A 23,106-nucleotide genomic window follows, 5' to 3' on the forward strand; every position below is an offset into this window, starting at 1 on the left:
AGGAAACAGAATGGGGGTGATGTGATCATATGTGTTCAGGCCCTGGATGAGACCACATCACACCTTCACACTACAATTTCTGAATGGGACTCACTGTGTTTGTGGGGAACAATATGGTGACCACTGTATGGCTGGTGATCACCCTGACATCGCCTGTTGTGAGCATGCTTTGTGGTTGCACTAGCTGATTTGACCACAACAGCAGCCCATTTAACGGTCTGCAGCAGCTGTGCCTCAGCATTCACTCAGCAGCACAAAAGTAAACTAAGGGCCAGGGACTGGTGGCTTCACCGCATGCACCTCAAAACACTGAAGTCTGAGAGAAAAGCTCAAGGAGCCAGGAGAGGAAGACTGATGGACAGAGCAAGGCTGCTGACTCCAAGGTCAGTTTGAACATTCTATTTAAGGCTGGCAATGTTTTAAGCTATGCTAGTGGAATAGACTGACCTGCATCACTTTTCCATTTCATGACTTGGGAAGATTGTGAGAGTCATATAACTTCACCTTGTGTGAAATTGCCTCAAAGAAAGGGCACTTGTGGGGGAATTTTTTATTAACACTTTTTTTCCCACGGAAATCCGAATTTGCTTAGTTTTTCTTTTGAAAAAGCTTACTATACAGATTTATTTTAATTCACAAACTTTTGAAAAAAAATGTAAAAATGTATTGCTTGGAAAATGCACACAAAATTACGTGATTAAGTCTGTGCTTCTGTCCAATAATCTCGAATGCAATATTATGTGGAAGGGGCATCTTATTGTTTAGAGATTTGTTGGTTAATTCTCGAATTGAGGGCTTCCTATTTTATGTTCCAATAATGTTTTAGGAGGAAGTAACCTTCTTTTAGATGGAATCACCTGTTATTTTCGTAAGCCTTAAGTCCAGTGATTTTCTTTAGGGAAAATACACAATTAATATTAAATATGAGCGATTGATGAGGCTCTAAAGTATATGAATGCACAATACTCTTTGACAACGTGTTCCAAAGCGTGTTTTAAATTGCACATTTTTTATTTGACTTTTATAGATATTGTTTAAAATTGTATTGTATATACCCTTTGTTGATGGCTTTGACAAACTGTGAAAAAAAGCAAAATTGAATTAAATACACTTGAATTAAAGTGGTCTGTCTTTGTTACCAGCAGACACCTCTCTGCTGGACCCCGGTCCTTTCATTCAGCTGACCATCACCACCTCTTAGCTCTGACATTGCTGCTGGAACTAGATTTTGAGAATTTGAAAATATTCCATAAATCTTATGACTTTTCATGTCTGTTTAGTCCTCTGACTTGGCCTCAACTTTGTGACAAGAACTTAGGGCCTGATGTACGACCATGTCATTTAGCGACTCGCAACTTGCCCACAATTGTGAGTTGCAATTTTCGAGTCACTAAATGACATGTACAACAGTGTCGGAGACACTGTTAGCGATTCCTAATGGGGTCGCAATTTGCATGCCTCTTGCATATTAATGAGGCACTCGCAATTTGAGACCCTATTAGGAATGGCTGGCCCTCCCAGGTATGGTGGCCTATAGGGTTCAGCAGACCTCCATGTCTGGGACGGCTTTTAAATAAAGCAGTTTTTTGTTTTAAATGCAACACATTTTCCTTTAAGGAAAACGGGATGCATTTTAAAAAAGAAAAAGGAAACGTTTTCGATTCATTTTTTAAGGGCAGGTAGTGGTCCCCAGGACCACTGCCTGCTCCTAAAAAATATTTTACCCCGCATCTGCAAAGGGGAAAGGGTCCCCTGCAGACCCCTTCCCATTTGCGAGTCCTTTACCACCCTCTTAAAGAGGGAGGTAAATTGCGAGTGTTTTGCGATCGCAATTGCAGTCACAAAATATTCTTACATAAGCCTCTGACTCACTATTCGGAAGGGACGCCCTTGGATGGCCATTCATAATAGCGACTCCCAATTCCTATTTTGTCAGTCGCAAAAAAATTGTGACTCGCTAAGTAGGGATTGTACATGGCCGTATTAGATTTTGCATGCACAAACGGGTCACAAACCCTTTTGCGCATGCAAAATAGCGTTGTACATCCTGCACTTAGTTCTTTCAAAAGGGGCCTATTTATTTATAAGTATAACAATCACTTGCTATTTAGTGCTTGCTGCAGTAGAATTTGCTGTTTTATGGTGAGAACTGGTGTCAGTCATTCTGTACTAAGAGCAGCGGTGGCTGGCACAGGTAAACAAGGTGGGGCGGTGCGGGTTGGGAGGAGGTAGTTGATAGACGACGGAATAGGTATAATTAAATAAATAATACCTATGCCGTCGTCTGTTGGCTCCACCCGCCGCCGCGTCCTGCCCCACCGCACCTGAGCCGGACGCCGCTGACTAAGAGACTATGAATCAGTAATTCTTGAATAACAAAATCAAATTCTGTCAAGCTTAGAGTGCCTCAAAACTGCAAAACAACTAGTTAGGGAACACTTGGCAATTCCCTGTCTTTTCCCGGAGAGTAGCTGATTTTCCCTGAGCAACTATACAACACCACAGACACTCAATATCTGACCATCACAAATGGTCAGCTTCTTACTGAATTTTGAAGCTTTGGATTGGTTGAAATGATATTCATGCAGGTGTAGAAAAGTGGCAAAGCCTCTTTAATTTCACAGCAGGCATAGGGTATTAGTTGTAGATACGCAAATGAGACCCAGTTATCTCCCTAGGGGCAGGAAATTAGTCACTGTTTATTAATTTGTGTACTTCCACTTCAGAAAACCCAGTTACCTTTAGCACTCACATTATTCCCTATCTTTAAGAAAATGGTAGTCTGTTATGTTACCTGGAAAACCATCTGGAGCCTCTTCACCAAAGCATCAAAGTATTTTTGAAGTACTCCTGTAGCACTACTTTACATACTCATAAACGTCTTTGTAAATAGACCCCAGCTTTAGCGCTGGTGGTGGACAGTGCGGCAATTTATTTGGGTCCCTATCATGACCGCCTTCTTCACATATTCCCCCACTACCACCCTGCACAGTACCACCCATCATGGGTGGTGTTTGGGGAGTTATATCCACCTAATACATGTATGTTCTGCTTAGTAGTTGGGCAAATGTGCTTTCACTTGGATATGGTGAGGTGTCTGTTGTATTTCACCAGCAATTTTTTACACACAAGCAGACCAAAAAGCACACACACACAAACACACACTCTCCCTCTTTGTTTTGAACGACTTAAAAAATCTTGGTTATTTTGCTAAATATTGTGTTTTTTCTCACTAAGTGCCCCTACCAATCCACATCCGTTTTCCTTTTTGCTGCCCCCTTAGCCCCTTTCCATGCACCCTGCTTGTCCTATAATGTATTTTAACATTATATGCAGCGTGATTGTCAGAATATATGATGCTCACACGCCCCCAATCTGACTGATCAAGGTACGCCCCTGCACTCCTCTGACCATAGCACTCTCTCACATATGCTTCATTTGATTTAAAGCAATGTTTGAGGTTGGCTTTACTAATAAGAATGTCGCTCAACCCAAATTAAGCCTTTTATGAACATTAGGAATAGATCTTGAAAGCCTGGCAAAAGACATAATGTCCTATGCAGTTTGCATGGCGCTCTTTGATGACAGTTCATAAGTCACTGTGCTATATTATGATTGAAATGTATGAGCTGCAAATAAGGAAAAGGACGATTGTGGCAAAAGCAGTAACCCACTGAGCTATCCAGTGGCGGCTCCTCTGCTAAGGCAGAGGAGCGCAGACCCACTGCTGCTGTGCAGAAGTAAAAGAAAGGAAAAATCAAATGATAATTCCGCACTGTTATTATGGTTTTATTCGTCCCTGCTGTGGCAGCATGAGGGCAGGCGGGTATGCGCTGCTGACAGAGCAGGGGAGGAGTGGTGGGCATACTAAAGTGCGTATTATGCTTTGACCAGCCCGCTCGGGCCGACCAAACAGTCATGTGCACTTTAGCATGTTCTCCATGCAAGCTGCATTACAGCCTGCATGGAGAACATGCCAGGCCCCGTCTGAGCACCCTAACCACGTCGCTAAGATGCATCACAACGCTGCATTGCAGCATTGTGATTGGCACAGGGGAGCCTGGCTGCTGCCTGTTCGACGGAGGAAAGACGACCTGGGTAAAGCTTCTAAGAGGTAAGTAATGTTTTTTTTATACTTATACCTCCTTACCCCTTCATCCCCTCACCTCTTACCTCATTACCCTCTCACCCCTGCCCCACCACCCCAGATCTGTCAAATTGCCACTAGAAAACACTCTGATCCCTCCCCAGCAGGAACATTAACCACCAGAGTTATCTTGACATTTTTATTGTTGTCTGAAATCTGATGGACATGCAGAAAACACTCCAGTAGGTGTTTGTAAACTCATACGTTATTTCTAAGCACAGCATCCCCTAAGTTCAGCGATAGGTGCAGCTACACCGGTCACTCTGTCCTAAAGCCAGCCCTGATTGGCCCTGTAGACGCAGATTTAGACAAATGCGAAAAAAGTTTTTTCATTTTGTCAAAAGAGTCATCAATAAAAACAGAAGCCTCCAAAATTAAAATATTCTTTTAAGGTTAGCCTAAACTTTATGGAATAAAGTCATGAATATATTTACGAGTATGTGAACCAATGATACAGAGGTCTTATTGTGCCAACAGAGAGTAGGTGGAAGGAAGAGAGTACGAGAATGAAGCAATTGGAGGGAAGAAGTAGGGTGCAAATAGAGGGCGAGACCAGGGGAAAGAAAACAGCAGAATATCAACGAAAAGTATGCAACTAGTAGAGAGAATGAAAGAATTGAATGGAGAAATGAAACTGGGGTGAACACAGGCAACTAGGAATCACAGACAGGGGACAAGGAGAGCACAGCAGAAAGTAAAGACATGACAAACATGTGGAAAGGAGACACATGCTCTCTGATCAAATGCTGAATAAGGCACAATGGTGTCGAAACAAATAGTTCCCTGACGGTCCTGGGATGCTTGTTTCCAGTCCAGGGAGGACCTGGCTTGGCGGTTCGGGCTGGACTGTTCCCATGAGGCACAGGGTCAAGACTGATTTGCATATGGCTGGGTTCAAACTGGAATGGCATGGTGAGCAAAAAAACAATGGATTTAGGCCCAGATCTTTGTACTGGGGTGAATGTATGACATTGTTCTGCATTCCGTCCATCAACTGTTGTTTTTGGCAGAAGAGGAAGGACACACTCATTCAATACAGTGGACTCACAATGTTCCATGTGCGGTAGAAGGACAAGAGTATGGGCGACGCTCCTCTGCCCACATGGAGGAGCCGCCCCTGATACGCCCCTGGGGACTTTGGCAATAGAGAAGGGGCCATAGATGCTTGTGCTGCCCCTTCTGTAATAGTTATAGTGCTGGCAAACATGTAGCACCAGTACTATCTCCAGCGGGCATTCCCTCATTTGCATGGGGGCTTATCCCCTTGCAAATGAAGGAATCTCTGTCTCTCCGGTTGTGCTGTTTTATGGATGTGAGCACAAAAAAGCTGTCAGTGGGAGCACTGACTGCACAACAAAAGGGTTGTGCATTGTCTGTGCGCCCTCTGAGCGCAGCCCTCTGCGGGGGACAATGGGGTCCCATGAATCAATCGCACACCTCCCTGCAGGGGGATGCGGTCACTCACTGCACCCGCCTGCAAGAGGATCTCTATCCACTCAGTCAGGTTCCAACTTCAGATTGAAACACAGAGCGGCTGATGAAGGCAGCCACCCTGTACTTCACTGCCCGAGGGCAGGCGGAGTTCACAGATATTCTGAGGGCAGAGCACTCATTGTATTCTGGCACACTGTTCATGTTTACACCTGGTGCATCTGTTTAATGGTGTGCTGTGGCACAAGCATGAACAGTGCGCCCAATACATGGACCGGCCCCACAAAGCAGCATTGCATGACAGATAGAGCACCGCAAGGGGCTGGAAATATTCCACCCATCTAAAATAGATAGCAAATAAGTCCAGTGAACTACACTTCCTGGGAGATACGTAAGAGACAGAAGTGTAAACTAGAGACCAGACAGAATATTGAAAATACCAGGAAAATGTAGGTGGGATGGTGTGGAAGGGAACCTGCAGATTGCTGTTTACCACTGTCTGCGGAAGGAGTCATGGGGACCAACTTGTGGAGCCATTTTGAGTAGGTGAAGAAGTACTCCAGTACTCATACATGCAATTCACGAATGCACGGGCAAACATATCCACCTATGCCTGTCCTATAACATATGTGCAGAATACTCCACTACCAGTGCAGAGAACTCTGACCCAGTACGCTTACATTTTAGAATGAAAAGTAGGAGTGGCGGGAAAATGAGGATCCTGTATTGTAAAGTGGGAAGAGCAGAAGGAGACTAATAAAGGGAAGCAGGAAGGGCCATGCGAAAATGTTAACACCCTCAAAAAAGCATAAGTCTATTGAAATTCTCTAAAGATATACCCAAGTTTTCTCCAGTAGTATTACAGAGCGAGCAGGCATCCATTATTTTCAATAGAGGGTGTTGGGGGGTTGCAGAACCAGTGGTTGACCAGTTGTAGTGATAGACTTACTACAGCAATGTTGGGGTAGTAAATTACACACGAAGTTTGAAGTGTAATCTTTCTCAAAATGGTAAGTTACTTTTGTAAATCAGGCACTAGAAATCCCAATCAATCAAACAAACACACACACATTCACACACACACACCAGAAGTAGGTGCTATCTGACTCCACAATGTTTTTGAAGCACAAGTTAAAGGAGTCAGAGGTCAGGAGGTGAGTTCTTTTCTTGTGCTTCCAGTAATAATGCTTGTCAGGTGTTTGTTATTTCCTCAGGTGTTGCATGTTTCCCAATTCTTTTCAATTTGTAGTTCTATGCAGTGTTGGTGTAGAACTACTTTTAACAAATGAACTAGTAAAATCAACCAAGTTGATTTACTAGTAGTAATCTTGCGGTCATATTTGGACGCGCTCGTGCTGCCACATCAAGTAATGGGGGGGTGGGGGGAATATTCCAGCTCCTGGGCGTGAATCTCCTCCATCTGTATTTATTGATTTGGGTTTAGAGAGAGAGTTGCATCCAGGCCCAAGAGTAAATCTATATGTACAGAGCTCTCTGCACATAGATGCACCTTTGTGATTTGGGCTTAAAGATGATGGGCCCGATTCACAGAACTAACTTAAGACAAAATCCTAAACCTACTACTTTTGGTATTCACAGAAGTTAGGATTTTGTCTTAAGTTTGTCTTAAAACAGACTTAAGACAGACTTAAGTTGGGATTGTGTCTTAAGTCTGTCTTAAGACAAACTTAAGACAAAATCCTAACTTCTTTGAATACCAAAAGTAGTAGGTTTAGGATTTTGTCTTAAATTAGTTCTGTGAATCGGGCCCGATAATTTTATATGCTTGCTGCCCAAAACTGAGCCACAATACTTCAAGACCAACTGAGCCTGGCTCTTGCAGATGCAGCGTAGATTTTCATTGGGCGCGGCCCATATCTCCGTCCAAACAGTGTAGTGCCTTGATACCCTTCGGTTTGTGGTGGGAGCTATGCAAGTTGGCACTGTTGTGATGCTTTCCAGGGGCAGGTGCCAGCAGCCGGTAACGGCCTTCTCTACTATGGCCCCGGGGACCGTGAACAACACTTGCCTCCTCCCGCCCGTGCTTCTCGGAGACTCAGAACGCTCCTGCTGAGGAAACAGACAGTGCGGAAGTGGTCAGCCGGCGCCAGCACAGACTTTCCCTCCAAATGCGAAATGTGTTTATTTTTGTTTCTTAAAGCCCAACCGACCCTGAAAGGGCGCCGAACTGCCACTGAAGCGTCTCTGGAAGCAGGCAATTCGGAAAACACCCCAAGGGTCACGGTTTGTGCATCCGAACGGATAAAAACATCTCAAAAACACATAAGTAATGTATAATGTTTAGAAGCTAACCTTCATAGCTATGCTATTGATACAAGGGAGCCATGGCGAACAAAAAGAGAAGGTGCAACCAGGGGCCACGTCAGAGGGAGAAGCCCTCGTGCCAAGGCCCTCACTTACGGTTTACGCATCACAGCCAGTTAGCTACTCATTCCGAAGCATTTTAAGAACATTGGCCGAATGGCATATTTCAAAAGATATTTTCCGAATATTATGCATCAAATATGGCCCGTTTAGAAGTACTTCAGAAGGGAAGTTCAGGCGACGCTCCAGGGCCGGCTGAGTGACTGCTGCAGCGAGGAGTGTCATTCCTCTGCAGCATTAATGCAATAAATACGGTTTTGTCAATCAGCTCCATAAATACAGATGGGTTCGACTAAAGTGCAGAGAAATGGGAATAAAACCTGCACGCGCATCAGTTGTGAGCACGGCAGGACATGCCTTCACATGTCTTATGTGATTTGTTCCATCTGAGAACGCATCGCTCATGCGCTCTGCAGCTCCATCTGTTAACCCATCTACATGGACTACAGGTGATTGATACTGAAAAGTAGGTTCATTGTTGGTTATGGGGAGATAAAGGTGAGTGGAAACAGTGTTCCTGATGCATTATGTACCACAGTAAATGCATTGTGCATGATTCTCTTTGCCTGTAAATGAAATCAACAGGCTCAGGGCCTGTACTTGGCGATTCAGTTTCATGCCGAATGTGTTTTTACCTACAATTATGTGTGTCTTTGTATTATAATTCCGGTAAGAGTTTTCTCTCTCCAAGATAAATCCAAGATGGCCTATCACTTAATTGGATCACTAATAACCCAGGATTTCTCCTTTCAAGTCCTTTTTTTTGCTGAATACATATTAGTACGTAGGTGAATAACAGACATTAGTTCAGTTTTAAAATCTGAAATTTAGATTGCATCTCAGAAAATAGAGTAGGCAATAAGTTCTTTTTAAAAAGAATATTAATTAATTAGGTTTGCTTTGTTAAAATCTCAGCGAAAGGATTTCAAATTGATACATCTGCCACATACGATTTCATACTCCATTTTACCAACTTCTGCTTTACAGCAAAATGTTTCATATAGACAGGAGTAAAATATGTTTATTAAATCCAGGATTACAGAAGAAGTTAAAATTGTTTCAGTTTGATTTTCCCTGATTTTTGTAATCAGGCAAAGTATGTATGATATGGCTATTTGACCAAGTAAAGCATGTTATAGAAATGTTTTCTTTATATATTTTTTATTTGGCGAGCTACATAGATTTGTAAAAAGGAATAATTGTTTGCTTGAGATTAAAAAGATGCCTCCTGCCTGGTTTAAGATTGCATCACTTATCTCTCACTTTCTCCTTTCCTCACTTAGGAAGATGAGGGCTGCAAATCGCACTGCATCGGTCCTACAAGGAGTGCTTTACCTCCTGCTGGTATTTCCTTCCCAGGGTAAGTTCACCCGAGCATCTCAAGTGGACTCTTAGTCAACTTCACAGAAAGAATGCTCCAGACAGTCAACATTTGAAATTTAAAAGTGAATGACCCCAAGATATATGAGCTGCTTTCATTGGCTTGGTAAATCACTAGGGGCCATATGTATCAACATAACCTTTTGCGATTTCTTAATAGCGATTTTTAAGGAATCGCTATTTAGAAATCGCAAAATGGTATGTTTGTAGAAAATTGCTTTTTTTTGCGATTTCTTAAAGTTCCTTAATTGCGATTAGCGAATTGCTAATCGCAAGTAAGGAATAATTTCCCATTCATTCCTATGGGCCAGGAGGCCCATAGGAATGAATGTGAAATTAATCTCAATTTGCAATTCGCAATTTGCTCATCGCAAATTGAGAATAATTTCAAGGGTGCAGGGGTGTCCAAAGGACACCCTGTTGCACCCCTGAAATATGCATGGGTGCACATGTGACGCACATACATGCCCTAATGGCATGTATGTGCGTCACATGGCACTTTGAAAAATGCAAAAATATGCATTTTTAAAGGAATTCACAACTTACCGCCAACTAGAAGTTGGTGGTAATTTGTGATTCCTTAATGCCAATTTGAGAATTTTTTGGGCTTCTTACATTGCATTTAATGAATCGCAAAATTTGCAATTCCTTATATGCAATCGCAAAATAAGGAATCGAAAATTTTGCGATTCCTTATTTTTGAAGCACATTTCCTTGATACATACCATTTGTCCAAATTGCATTCGCAAACGCCGAAATTCTGCGAATTTTGGCGTTTGCGAAGTCAATTTGGCTTGATACATATGGCCCTAAATGTTAGCTGAAAAAATGCTAGGGCACAGATTTGATATAATGTCATGCAACGCAACGCAGCAAGACAACTTGCTGCACTGCGCTGCATGACAGGAATGCATCATATCTACTAAGATATTGTCCTTCCTGCTCTCTCCCTGCTCTGGCACACTTGGTGCTCCCTAGCGCCAACCCAGGCACTCTTGTGCCATGGTGCGAGGGTCCCTGCGTTACATGCAGGATTGGCAAACAATCCTCAGAGGCCTTTTCCTCTTTCGACCTGTGTGCAGAATGCAGCGCACTTACAACGAGGAAATAACGAGGAGCAATAAACGTATTTCTCTTGTTATGCCACTGTCGGGAAGGCGCAGCATTCTGACGCATTCCAGGTTTACTAATCTTAGTATATCTGGGAAGGCATCAAAACCCATGGATGGATGCATGGGAACGCCCACACTCCACCCAAGAAATGCCTTCCCAGTGCAGAGTAACGCAAGGCAGCAATGTTCGCTGCCCTGTGTCACTCCAGATTCACACAGCCATGCGGAGTCGTGCACGGTGGCTTTGCGTGGCTTAGTAAATCTGCCTGAAGGGCTGGCGTTGCTCTGCATCACCTTGCATGACTCAAAGGCAGCGCAAGCCCATACTAAATCTGAGCATGGTTCTTTCCCAGAAAGATTTTGCCAACTACCTTTATTTCAGAATTAGGAGGCAGGGTTGCTCAAGGATGGTCAAAGAAGACTGAGTCTATGTCGGATTTTCAAGATTGCCATTGACTATTTAAATCGGTTCCATTTAGATGCATTGAATATAAATTAACTCAAGTTGGACATTATGAAAATCCAGACCTGGCCCTACGTAAAATACCTTTTATAAAATTATTTCTTTGTATCGTTTTCTGTGATGTGTTAGTGCAACTCAATCGATTGATCATTTTCATTTGCTGAATAATTGGTTTTTAAAGATTTTATTAAAAACACCCTTCACACCTTTGCCTCAATCTTCACTTACTGTTAGTCGATAATCAGATGAGTGGAGGAACTGTCTCTAAGTTAAATTTCTTACATGTACAACAGACCTTAAGAACATAGGGCCAGATGTAGGTGGCCGTTTGAGGCCATTTGCCGACCGGTAACGGCCGATTTTGGCCGTTACCGATCGGTAAATGGGTGACAGGCATGTAGGGGGCATTATTTTACCGATTCAGTAATTTTACCGATACGGTAAAATAAAAATTCGGTAATTTTACCGATTCTGAGGCACCCAGATGTAGGTGAGACTCTTCAGAGTCCCAGAGGCCTTACCGAATCGGTATTTTACCACCAAATCCTATTTGATGGTAAAATACAGATTCCGGTGTGCATGCACATGTGTGCATGCACACCTATGCCATGTGACAGGCAGACCTGCCCTTAGGGCATGTATGCCTGCCACATGGCACCCGAGCGTGTTTTGAGGGTGCCAGAGGGTGTCAAAGTGACACCCCCTGCACCCTTGTGAAAATCGGTATTTACCGATTCTGTAAATACCGAATCGGTAATGCCCATTCATTCCTATGGGCTTCAAAGCCCATAGGAATGAATGGTCATTACCGATTCGGAATCGGAATCGGTATTCCAGCACATCTGGAATACCTACATATCCACCCCTTAGATTTATCGATTTGTAATTACCGAATCGGTGAAATTCGGTAATTAAAAATCAGTAAATCTATTTTACCTACATCTGGCCCATAATCTGTGTTAGATCTACACAATCCAGTCCACATTGTTAGAAAGAGCGAACAAAGTTTAGCACTAGTTAGGTAATTTGATTTGCAGTATCTTGGCATAAATAAAGACAGGAATGTGATGTTAATCCAAAGATTGCTTTCCTTTTTGAAGTTCCTTAAGACCTCACTTCACATTTTGCACTTCTCATCAATACATATTTGATGTGTGGCCTGACATTATACTATCCTGCACTTAACTGGAGTTGCCTATACCTAGACCACTCTTACAAATGTTTCCTACTTCTTATGGAGAATAAAGCCTATGGGACCGATTTTCAGAAGTATTTGTGCGTCGAAGCAGAAATAGCACAAACGTATGAATGCAAATCCACCCTGGCAACTCAGAAATGACACATTTACTCCAATATGGCATAGCATAATTTCAAGTGTGAAGGAATCTATTCACATGATTCGGCGTGGCCCATCACGATTGGAGACATCTAAAAAATATGGGATTAACATCCAAAGCCTAAGAACAGAGACAGAGTTTCTCCTATTAAGGGCTATCCGTCTTCAGAATATTCCTAAAATTGTTGGAGTTTATGTAAAGAGTATATCACTGGGCAGGATATTCAGTGCAAATGCACAAAATACTTATAATTATAAACTCGCATATGTAGACTTGCCACTTGTCTGTAAACATAACTATTTACGCATAAGAGGATACATGGGAAGCTGAGCAAGTTTTAGATTTCCAGATCTACACTTGAAATCTTTATGAGTTCCAAGTTAGACTTCACCTTAAGTTAAATCACTTTCACCTTTCTTGGTGAACTGAACCCTATGACATTTGCCCCTCCACCTCTCCAGAAATGGTGCTCACACTTGGTCACCTCCTGTTTGCCAACTTTTATGACTCGTTTACGAACTTGCCCCTCATCCCGCGGATTTTCAACTTTTCTACATAACTTCAATGAGAGTCAGTATCTCAAACTTCACTCAAGTCTCAGTAAATGAAATCTATTGCCCTGTCTTGAGCAACCTATGAAGTCAAAGGATGCACCTCTACTACACTGACTCCACTGCATCAAAGTACTGCTACACAGACACCACTAACATCAAGACTTCAATCCACAAATAAGAGGCTAATTACGATGTCGGTCAGAAAGGCTCCGACCTTAGGTCGGAGGCTTTACGACCAACATCATAGGTTTCACTTATGACCGGCTCACTATGATACAGCCGGTCACAACTGAAACTGGCCGTTCATTTCGGCTGGCTTCCGATGGGCTCAAGCAGCCCAAACGCTAGTCGGAACCAACCCATAATCCATATTGATGGCGGTTTACGCCATCCAGATTACTATGCATGGTTTCCAGCAGGGTTCCCATGCCGGGCTTTCCAACATGGAAACCCCATTGGAAAATGTGTTTGGTGGCCCCTAGCAGTGCCCCCTTTCCCTTGTACCCTACGGTTGGGGGCAGAGGGGACACCTATGGTGCCCCCCTGTTAATCCCTGTAATTTAAGGGTGCAGGTATTAGCACAATCTCGCATTTCCCAATGGGAGCATGTACTACAACCGGTACAACTGTAATACATGCTCCCACAGGGAAATGTGTGAATGCAAACGCACCATGTGCGGTAGCATCATAATTAGGCAGTCAGTACCGCTGATAGGAGGTCGGTTGGTCCCGTTTCCACCATGGTGTCGGTCAAAGGAAACTCTGACCGACATCGCATTAGGCCCCTAAGTCGACACTCCTCCACATTGATATACTAGTACTTAGACATAAGTACATCAACAGTTCATCAACATACCACTAAAAGCATACCACTAGATACACTCACCTTGTGGAGGGTTGGAGATGGTGTTATAGTTAGGTTTGGAATAGGGTTAGAATGAGCTGGGTTAGGCTAATTTATAATGAGGTTGAGTAGTAGGTTGAGGTAGGGATGTCTGTGTTGCAATTAGAACAGTTAGTGGCAGCGGAGGAACTAACATACATTCAAAGAGAAAATAGTCTTCCTTATAAATCAATATTTCAGATGTGTTTTCCTACCAGTGGTGCAATTTCACTGATCATACCGGTTAGTGGAAATTACATCACATCCCATTTGACTCTAGTGACATAATAGAGAGTGACCTCACATGACCTTTTACTAAGGGACATGCCATGCAATTATTTTCCAAAATTAAAGTTGACAAAAAAAGGTACAGGCACAACAATAAAAGTGGCCTTCATTAGGCAATCAGCTTCATTTTGAATTTGTAAAGGCATGCTGTCTAAGTGTTTTGCAAAGCATGGGAGACTTCGTTCATTAGTGCTTGCTGTAAGTAATGTATGTGGTAAATATTAGTTAAATCAGCGGTGAAAAACAAACCCACAGGCCTTAAATCAGGCCCACTTACATCAAAATGCCAACCTACACACTGACCGACCAGACCAGCCCTTCGGGCACTACTAGATTTCCTAATAGGCTTGTCCAAACTGCGCTATGAGGGTAAGTTTACATTAAAGGCAGACTTACTTTTAATAATTCAGAAGTGAAGTAGTGTAGTCACAGGGATACAGCAGTGGCAGAGAGCAGCGCCTCAATTACTTCATTAGGGTACATTGCACTAATTGTAAAACCTGTTCCCTCCTCTCTCACCCCTTCCAGTAGACTGCAGCACAGCTCCCAGAGTCTTCCAGCCTCCCAGGGCCTCCTTTCGAGAAGGAAGCTTGGCAGTTTTGACATGCAAGGTGCAAGAGGGGAAAATTCAGGACTACAACGTCCTTTGGTTCCAGACGAAGCCTGGCCTCCCACCAGCTAACGTTCTCAAGCACGGTATGGACGGCAGCGTCTACCGACTCCGTGGCTTCACCGAGCGACTCCAAGCTACCCGCAGGCCAGACGACAACTCCCACCTGCTTCAGATCGAGGGGGTTCAGACCGATGACAGTGCCATCTACTGGTGCATGGTAGAGTCAGGCAACTTCAGCAATGCAGCCTATGGAGAAGGAACCAGGCTCAGTGTGTTTGGAGGTAAGTCAATGCTAGAGCACTGGGCCGACCTTAACATTTATCCTGCAAATAATCTTTTTTAGTTGCCAGAGACGCAAAGGGGGACTTAATACCAATCAAACAATTGAATTTACCGTGTAGCCCATTTGGCCACACTTTAATGACCAAGAATCAATTTGTACGGTTAGGTAGGTTTTATTACAAATTAAGGGCTAAACTGGTGTATATAAATCTCAAAAACATATTGTAAAGATACAAAATCACCACGGGTATGCCAAAGCTTTGAATGAAATTAACTCTTAGTAGCATGAAGAATACAAGAAAATCAGTTCCGGCAATAGAAGATAAGAAATAGGATTTGATGATGCATGTACAGGTTTCCATCCTCCTGTCTATGCATGAATACATCTAAAGTCGTCTAAAATAGGCCTAACCTAAAGTTAAGAAAGACAGGATGCCTAGTTAAATCTAGTTGAATCAAATCTAAGTAAGCTTAGTGGAGACATCAGTAAAAGGTCTCCAAATCGATTACATTAATGAAAGCTACACAAAGAGAATGAAAGCAGAGAGGTCGCACCCCTTAAAGTACAAAAAAATGTGCCCTAAAGACTAACATTCTCAACACCAATTAAACCCACAGATCATTTAGAATTTCATATCATGGACTCCAGTCCTTTTCCATCTTCTCACGGAATAAATTGGCAACATCACCGCATTTTCCCTTCCGACAGTTTAAACACCAGGACAACCTTGGATGTCTCCCTTCTCCAGATACAACATAAATAGGAAGGAGTCGTCTCTTAGTTCGTTAGCGGCTCTCATTCTTGCCAAATGTTCTCCTCCCAAACCTCACTAGCTCTAATACACAATATGCCTTTCACAAACTATGAGATCAGGTGAGTGTACCTGCAAGAAAAGAACATTGCAGCACAAGCGAAACTTTCACATTGAAAGTTAATCATTAACCCGGTGCGGGTGTTTTCGTGTGCGGGTGGAATACCGTCGGCCAATGGCCGACGGCAGCACTGGGGAGGTAGTGCTGCCGTCGGCCATTGGCCGACGGCACCCGCACACGAAAGGGTTAAAGACCAAAGGCTTACAGCCTTTGGTATAGCTAACTTAGTAAGACAGTCAATGTGCACCTTGAATACATGATTATATGTGCACATATAATTATATAATAAATGCAAAATGTTAATAAATAAATACATGAGTACATAAGAAATGAGATTTGATTACTCTCACCCCTGAGGCGGAAGCCGGGGGCTCTCTATCTTTCCCTTTCGCCCTCGGGCACTAAACATATTGATTGCCACATTGTTCTTTTAAAATTTGTAAATATTTTAAACGGTGCGTTTTAATTGTTGGCATTGCTGCTCCCTCGGCGCGAGACTCACGTCGCCCCGAGGTACTTGACAGCCATTTCTTGACCGGCTCAGCCGATCCAGGGCTGACGCCGGGAAGCTACGAGGGGTGACGCCATCTTGGGAGAGGAATACGGGAGCGGTCCAGCAGTTGGACGCTTCCCGCCCTCCCAGTGCATTTAAGGAGCCTCCCCTATCTGCACCCAGATTTGATTACTCTCACCCCTGAGGCGGAAGCCGGGGGCTCTCTATCTTTCCCTTTCGCCCTCGGGCACTAAACATATTGATTGCCACATTGTTCTTTTAAAATTTGTAAATATTTTAAACGGTGCGTTTTAATTGCTGGCATTGCTGCTCCCTCGGCGCGAGACTCACGTCGCCCCGAGGTACTTGACAGCCATTTCTTGACCGGCTCAGCCGATCCAGGGCTGACGCCGGGAAGCTACGAGGGGTGACGCCATCTTGGGAGAGGAATACGGGAGCGGTCCAGCAGTTGGACGCTTCACGCCCCCCCTCTACCCTGGATTTAATGACGACCACCTCCCGTTCGCGCAGCGGGCGGGCGCAGCGGGCGCGCCGACGGCGCGCCGAAGGCGCGCCTAAGGCAAGCCCGTCTGCGCCCGTCAGCGCCAGCTCAGCGCCCAGTGCCAGGACCCCTGGTCATTTCAGCCCAAACTTACATGCTAGGATGGTGTACAGCCACGATCAACTTTGGAGCCTCAAGGGGGTGAATCGAGTTGACTGCCGACGCATAATCTTAGGTAATGATAAGCCTATCATGCCAAAGGTCTGTGGAGTCTGCCGCTCTTGTGTACCGGACATTTTGTGGACACCAATCAAGGCCCTAACTGTTCCCCACAATGTCGAACAGTATGGAGAAGATGATATGATTAACTGCCTCCTATTCAATGCCAGATCTTTGGTCAAACACAGCACTGACTGTGCTGACCTAATTTTAGAGAGAAGGGCTAAAATTGTATTTATCACAGAGACCTGGACGGACGCGGCCTCAGGACCGGACCTGGTCATAGCTACACCTACAGGTTATTGTTGTCGTGTTCTAGATAGAATAGGCCAAAGAGGGGGCGGGATCGCCATTATTTATCATGCCTCGTTCCAAGGCACGTTCCAGACAGTGACTTCACAGTCGACTGAAGCACTGGGATTTAAGTTTTCTATTTCTAGCCACTGCACTTTCCAAGGCTGCCTCCTATATAGACCACCAGGTTCCAAAAACCAATTCTTAAAGGAGGTAGGCACCTATCTGGAAGCAGCCCTCTGTGTGAAGTCCTTCACTATGCTAGGTGATTTTAATTTTCATCTAGAGGAAGACTCAGACCCTGATACTGCATCTCTAGCTGATGCAATGCTCGCGGCTGGATTGATTCAGGTGGTAAGTGGAGCTACTCATGTCAAGGGACATACCCTGGACGGTATCTTCACAAATAATCCAGACCTCCACTTCAGCCATGTAGAGCCTTTAGCCTGGTCGGATCACTCAGCAGTCCTTTTTAAAATTCAGCCGTTCAAGCCCAACAGAGCAAGAAAAGACAGAAAGCCTGCCAAGCTTTGTAGGCGCTGGAAGGATTTGGATGGTAAAGTATTGGAGGACTACTTGTTAGCCTCCACTTTTTTGCCACCTACAGATATAAACGAAGCCGCTGAAAGCTATACAAATTGGTTAGATCATGCCTGTACCTCCCTAGTCCAGCCCAAACTCTGCCGCTCAACGCGTACAATACCATCTGCTCCTTGGTTCACCCAGGAACTACGCGATTATAAGGTGTCGTGTAAAAAATTAGAGCGCCAATGGCGCACAAAATACGCAAAGGCAGACAAAATGATACTTAATGCCAGGCTTAAGACATACAAAGGAATGATTAGAAAAGCAAAAAGCGTTTATTTTTCCGCCAAAATTGAGTCCGCGAAGAATTCCTCTAAAGAACTCTTTGAGACTGTGACGAACTTAAGTACTTTGAAATCAGTCACTATTCCCCCTAGCTTGGAGCTATGCGAGACTCTTGCTAAATTCTTCTTGGGAAAGGTAGAGCAAATATTTGCCGCCCTAGAACATCAAGTGAGGCTTACTCTCAGTGAAGAAACCCACAAATCCATACAAAAGAACTCACAGCCTTCAGAATTCGTGGAGTTCAGCCCAGTAAAAGTAGAAGAAATAACAAAGCTACTGTTAAGAACTAAATCAGGCTCACCCCACGATCCCTGTCCAGCTGCTGTGGCTCAACTTGCAGCCACTCCCATCTCAGTTATGCTAACTGAGGTCTTTAACACAATGTTTAAAGGGGGAGAATATCCATTGTGTTGGAAGCAAGTCTCCATCGCACCTCTGCTTAAAAAATCAACTTTGGACATTTCAGACCCCAATAGTTACCGGCCCATAGCTAGACTTCCATTGCCGGCCAAGCTTATTGAGAGGGCCATGAATGCTCAGCTCTGTGATTTCCTCAGATCCTCTCAAGGGCTTGACATGGCGCAACACGGATTTAGGGAAGGCCACAGCACTGAGACTGCCCTTATTAAGTCCACAGAAGAAATCAGGAAGGTGTTGGACGCGGGCGGACGGGCAGTCCTGGTGCTTCTTGATTTGTCCGCGGCCTTTGATACGGTCCACCATAGTATTTTGGTGGACCGCCTTGAAGGGTGCGGAGTGCGAGGAGTCGCGCTGAGCTTGTTGAGATCTTTCCTCTCGGACAGGGTTCAGGTGGTAGCCCTGGGAGATTTCGAATCCACTCCTTTTACACTCCCAGGAGGGGTTCCTCAGGGCTCCTCCCTGAGCCCTACCCTTTTTAATATATACATTTCCTCCCTCGCCCCGGTGATTCGGTCATTTGGCTTTGAATTGACATCATATGCAGATGATACACAAATTGTGGTATCTCTGCTCCCGGGTCGAGAGGAAGGAACAGCAGCAAGATTTCAGGACTGTATGATTGCAGTAAGTTCATGGATGGCTAGGAATTGCCTTAAACTGAACTCCTCGAAAACAGAGGTTCTTCTCTTTGGCAATGAGACCAACTTATGGACCCCCAATTGGTGGCCCCAAGAAATGGGAGAATCTCCCATACCTGCCACGACAGTAAAAAATCTGGGGGTACTCATTGACAGACAACTTTCTTTTAAAGCACAAGTCAATGCCCTCTCATCCTCTGTTCACTGGATAATAAAAACAATCAGGAAAATTCTCCCCTTTCTCTCCACTAGCAGCAGGAAAACTGTCGTGACAGCATTAGTGCTGTCACGCCTCGATTACTGCAATAGTCTGTATTTGCAAGCACAGCAAGGGATCCTGAACAAGCTACAGATGCTGCAAAATGCTGCTGTCCGCTTAATTACGGGTCTACCCAAGTTTGCATCCGTTTCTGGGGAACTGAGCAAATTGCACTGGCTCCCAGTACGGAAACGTATGATGTTCAAAGCACTGTGCATAGTGTTCAAGGCAGTGAATGGACTAGGTCCGTCTTTCCTTAAACAACACTTCCAGCTGTATCATCCAGGCCGACAGTTAAGATCATCCAACAAATGGCTTGTCAAGACTGATCGTATTAGGAAAGCTCGATGGGGAGGTCGCAGTTTTATTTCCGGAGCAGCCGATATCTGGAATAAAATGCCCCTCCCCCTAAAACAAAGCACTGACCTAATGACATTCAGGAAGAACATTAAAACATGGCTTTTTAATCTATAGGGACTAACATCGTATGAGAAAGTATATCATTTCAGCGCCAGGACACCTGCCCGGTAACAGTGCGCTTAATAAATGGTAAAAATAAATAAAAATAAATAAAAATACAATTTCAGTAAAAGCTTTATAACTCGATATGCACAAGTGTAAGTGTGAAATAGAACTACAGTTTGTTACATTATAAGAGACATATTAGAGCACACAACTATATGAATGACTCCTTTCTGCAGTAAATGCACTCTAGCAATGTGTTTGGTACTTCACTTTATATTAGTAATGTTAAGGCACACAGGAGATATGTGTTTTGCAAATTAACATAAGTGCTGCTCTTCTGTGACGTATAGGGGTGGAGCTTAAATTGTGCATCCTCCTCAATGAAGAATCATGTTTTTTCTTTTACTTTCTAACAGCATTTAGTAACAAGAAAACAATGCAGCAACATGATTATCAATGTTACTGTGCACATTTCAAGTTTATAGCAACCTATTGATTGCATCCTCTGACAGCAATACCAGGCTAGCAGTTAATGTGATTCTTAAATATAGAGTGGCACTGTGTGGAGAATAAATGTGCAAACTTTTATTCTTCCTAGGTCAAGAAAATAATTTAAAAATGTGTCAAATCACATAGACACAGTGAACCATTAAGAACAGTGGTTCCACTGTCTTTGCTTAAGAGGTTTGTTAGAAATATTTCCGACCAAAGAAAAATTCAAATGTAGAGCATGATATGCCTAATGTCACTACATATTATATTGGTTGTGCTGTCAAATGTTCGATATCCGCTGAATTTCTCGAGTTTGACTGTGAGACAACCTGGGCTTGAAGACTTACTGGGAAAGGTGCCCATTGGGACTTGTTTCGAGAAGGGCCTAGTTCTCTTTCCCACTTCTCATCCATCAACCTTGCTTCTCATCTCTTCTTCTCATCCAGAATCCCTACTTCTCAACATCATACATCACCCTATTGCTCATCCTTACTTCTTATCATTCATACCTACTTCTCATCCATCATACATCCTCCTTACTTCTTATCCATCATTCATTATCCCTATTTCTCATCCATCATCCCTACTTCTTACCCATCATCTCTACCTCTCATCCATCATTCATCATCCCTATTTCTCATTCAGACTTGTCATTAATCATTCATTCCTGTTTCTCATCCATCATCCACCATCCCTACTTCTCACCCCTGCTTCTCATAACTCATCCCTCATCCATCATCCCTGCTTCTCATTCCTTACCGTTCAGTCATTCCACCATACTTTCAATGTTGAGAAACCCTCCTGTACACTGATTGGTTGGCAACAGCCAATCACAGTTAATAGAGATGGCTGAATTCTATTGGTTTAGCCACTGAAAAAACAGCCTTTTCATTGCCCATACAATTGGTGTTTGTTTCCAGTAAATTCAAGGCTGTACAGCATTTCATTTTACTTAAGTGAGTACTTTTCTGTTTACACAGACCTCTCCAGAAAGCTCTGATGGTTTGGGGAAGACAATGGGTCTCCAGTTGGGCCATAAATCATTCACTGTTACTGTTACGGTCATGGACAATTTATTCTGGATGGATTGGTTTGCCAGGTTGAGGCGTACCTAGGGAGGCTCAACACCATCCTCGCCGCAGCATTCTGAACCATTTGAAGACGATGGATGAGACTCTTGTTGATGCACAGATAGAGGGCATTACAATAGTCCAGTCTGGAAGAAATTAATGCCAGCGTGGCCTGTTTGCGAGTGTCTGGAGAAAGATAATGGGAGATCTTTCTGAGGATCCTGATGATCCCAAAACAGGTGGAGATGGTCCAGTTTACCTGACTGTCGGAGGAAAGGGCAGTGTCCATTAGCACCCCTAAGTTCTTACCATACTGGACTGGGCGGGGACATTCCCCGAGCGAGGGCGGCCACCAGTCCCTAGACCAGGTTTCCTGATTACCCCCAAAGATCAGTACCTCAGTTTTTTCCCCGTTCAATTTCAGGAAGTTCTGAACCACCCACTGAGTGACAGCCTCCATACAGCTCCTGAAATTCTGGGCAGAATCCTTCACTGAGTGAGTAAGCGAGACCATTATTTGGGTGTCGTCTGCGTAAGACAGCACCTCCAACCCAAATGATCTCACCACCCTTGCAAGGGGGGGCCACATAGATGTTAACTGTGTAGGGCTCAATAAAGAGACCTGAGGAACACCACAGTGCAAGGGTTTAGGGGCAGAAAGAAACTGACCCAGTTTCACTCTCTGTTCTCTTTCATTAAAGAAGGAAGCAAGAAGACTCAGTGCAGAGCCCCCGACACCTATCTCTCTAGGACGTGAAACCAGTATAAGGGGAGACAGAGTATCGAAGGCCGCTGTAAGATCCAACAGGACCAGGAGAGTAGTATGGCCCTTGTCGACCTGGGAACGGATATTGTTGACGACTGCAGTGAGGGCAGTTTCGGTACTATGGTATCTCCTGAAACCATGTTGAGAGCTATCCAAGAGGGCAAAGTCCTTAAGATAGGTACTGAGGTGTAGATTAAGATAGGCCGCCAATATCTTTGCGGGAGCAGGGAGCAGGGAGCAGGGAGCAGGGAGCAGGGAGATGGGGCAAAAAAATTTCAAGACGCCTGGATCTAGGGCAGGTTTCTTCAGAAGCAGTTTTACGACCGCCGTCTTCCATAGGGAGGGAAAAACTTCCTCTGAAATGGCACGGTTCATAACCTTCATAAGAGGAGGAATAAACACTTCCCGGCAGGTTTTCAGCACTTTAAGCGGGCATGAGTCTAAAGGAGAGTACGACTTAGCACAGTCTAGAAGCTGATCCACGATCTTGTGTGACAAAGTGGGGAAGGAAAGAAGACTCGGAGTCTGCTCACCAGGCAAACTCCTGACCCCTGGAGAGGGAGGAGGGTTGGAAGTCCTAATGCAGGAATTTGAAGATTCCAAAGTAGCATAGATATCAAGGATTTTGGCATGAAAAAAGGCAGATATTTTGTCACACAGATCCTGAGATTCCACAAATGAGTCTACTACCTGAGGAGAAGTTAAGGAATCTATGACCTTAAAAAGATCTCTAGAGGAATTAAGTGAGGCGGTGACTTTAGAGAAATAAGCTCTTTTTTCCTCCATAATGGCTAATTTATATTCCTTTAAGCATTGTTTATGTCGTTCTTTCTCGGAGGGATCAAGATGAGCCCGCCATAGCCTCTCCTG

At 44.0% G+C, this 23,106-nt stretch overlaps 1 protein-coding gene across 1 annotated transcript in view; it reads left to right on the forward strand.

Annotated features, from left to right (window-relative positions):
• Positions 1-252: 252 nt before the first annotated feature.
• LOC147684475 (immunoglobulin lambda-1 light chain-like) overlaps positions 253-23,106 on the forward strand; it is a 28,649-nt gene continuing 5,795 nt past the window's right edge. Inside the window, exons 1-3 of the mRNA XM_086942352.1 lie at positions 253-383; positions 9,247-9,323; positions 14,509-14,874. Coding sequence (XP_086798478.1) covers positions 295-383; positions 9,247-9,323; positions 14,509-14,874 — 532 coding nt within the window. The 5' untranslated portion in view covers positions 253-294. The remainder of the gene's footprint in view (positions 384-9,246; positions 9,324-14,508; positions 14,875-23,106) is intronic.

This window comes from Lissotriton vulgaris, chromosome 10 (assembly GCF_964263255.1).
Source record: "Lissotriton vulgaris chromosome 10, aLisVul1.2, whole genome shotgun sequence".
Lineage (NCBI taxonomy): Eukaryota > Metazoa > Chordata > Amphibia > Caudata > Salamandridae > Lissotriton > Lissotriton vulgaris.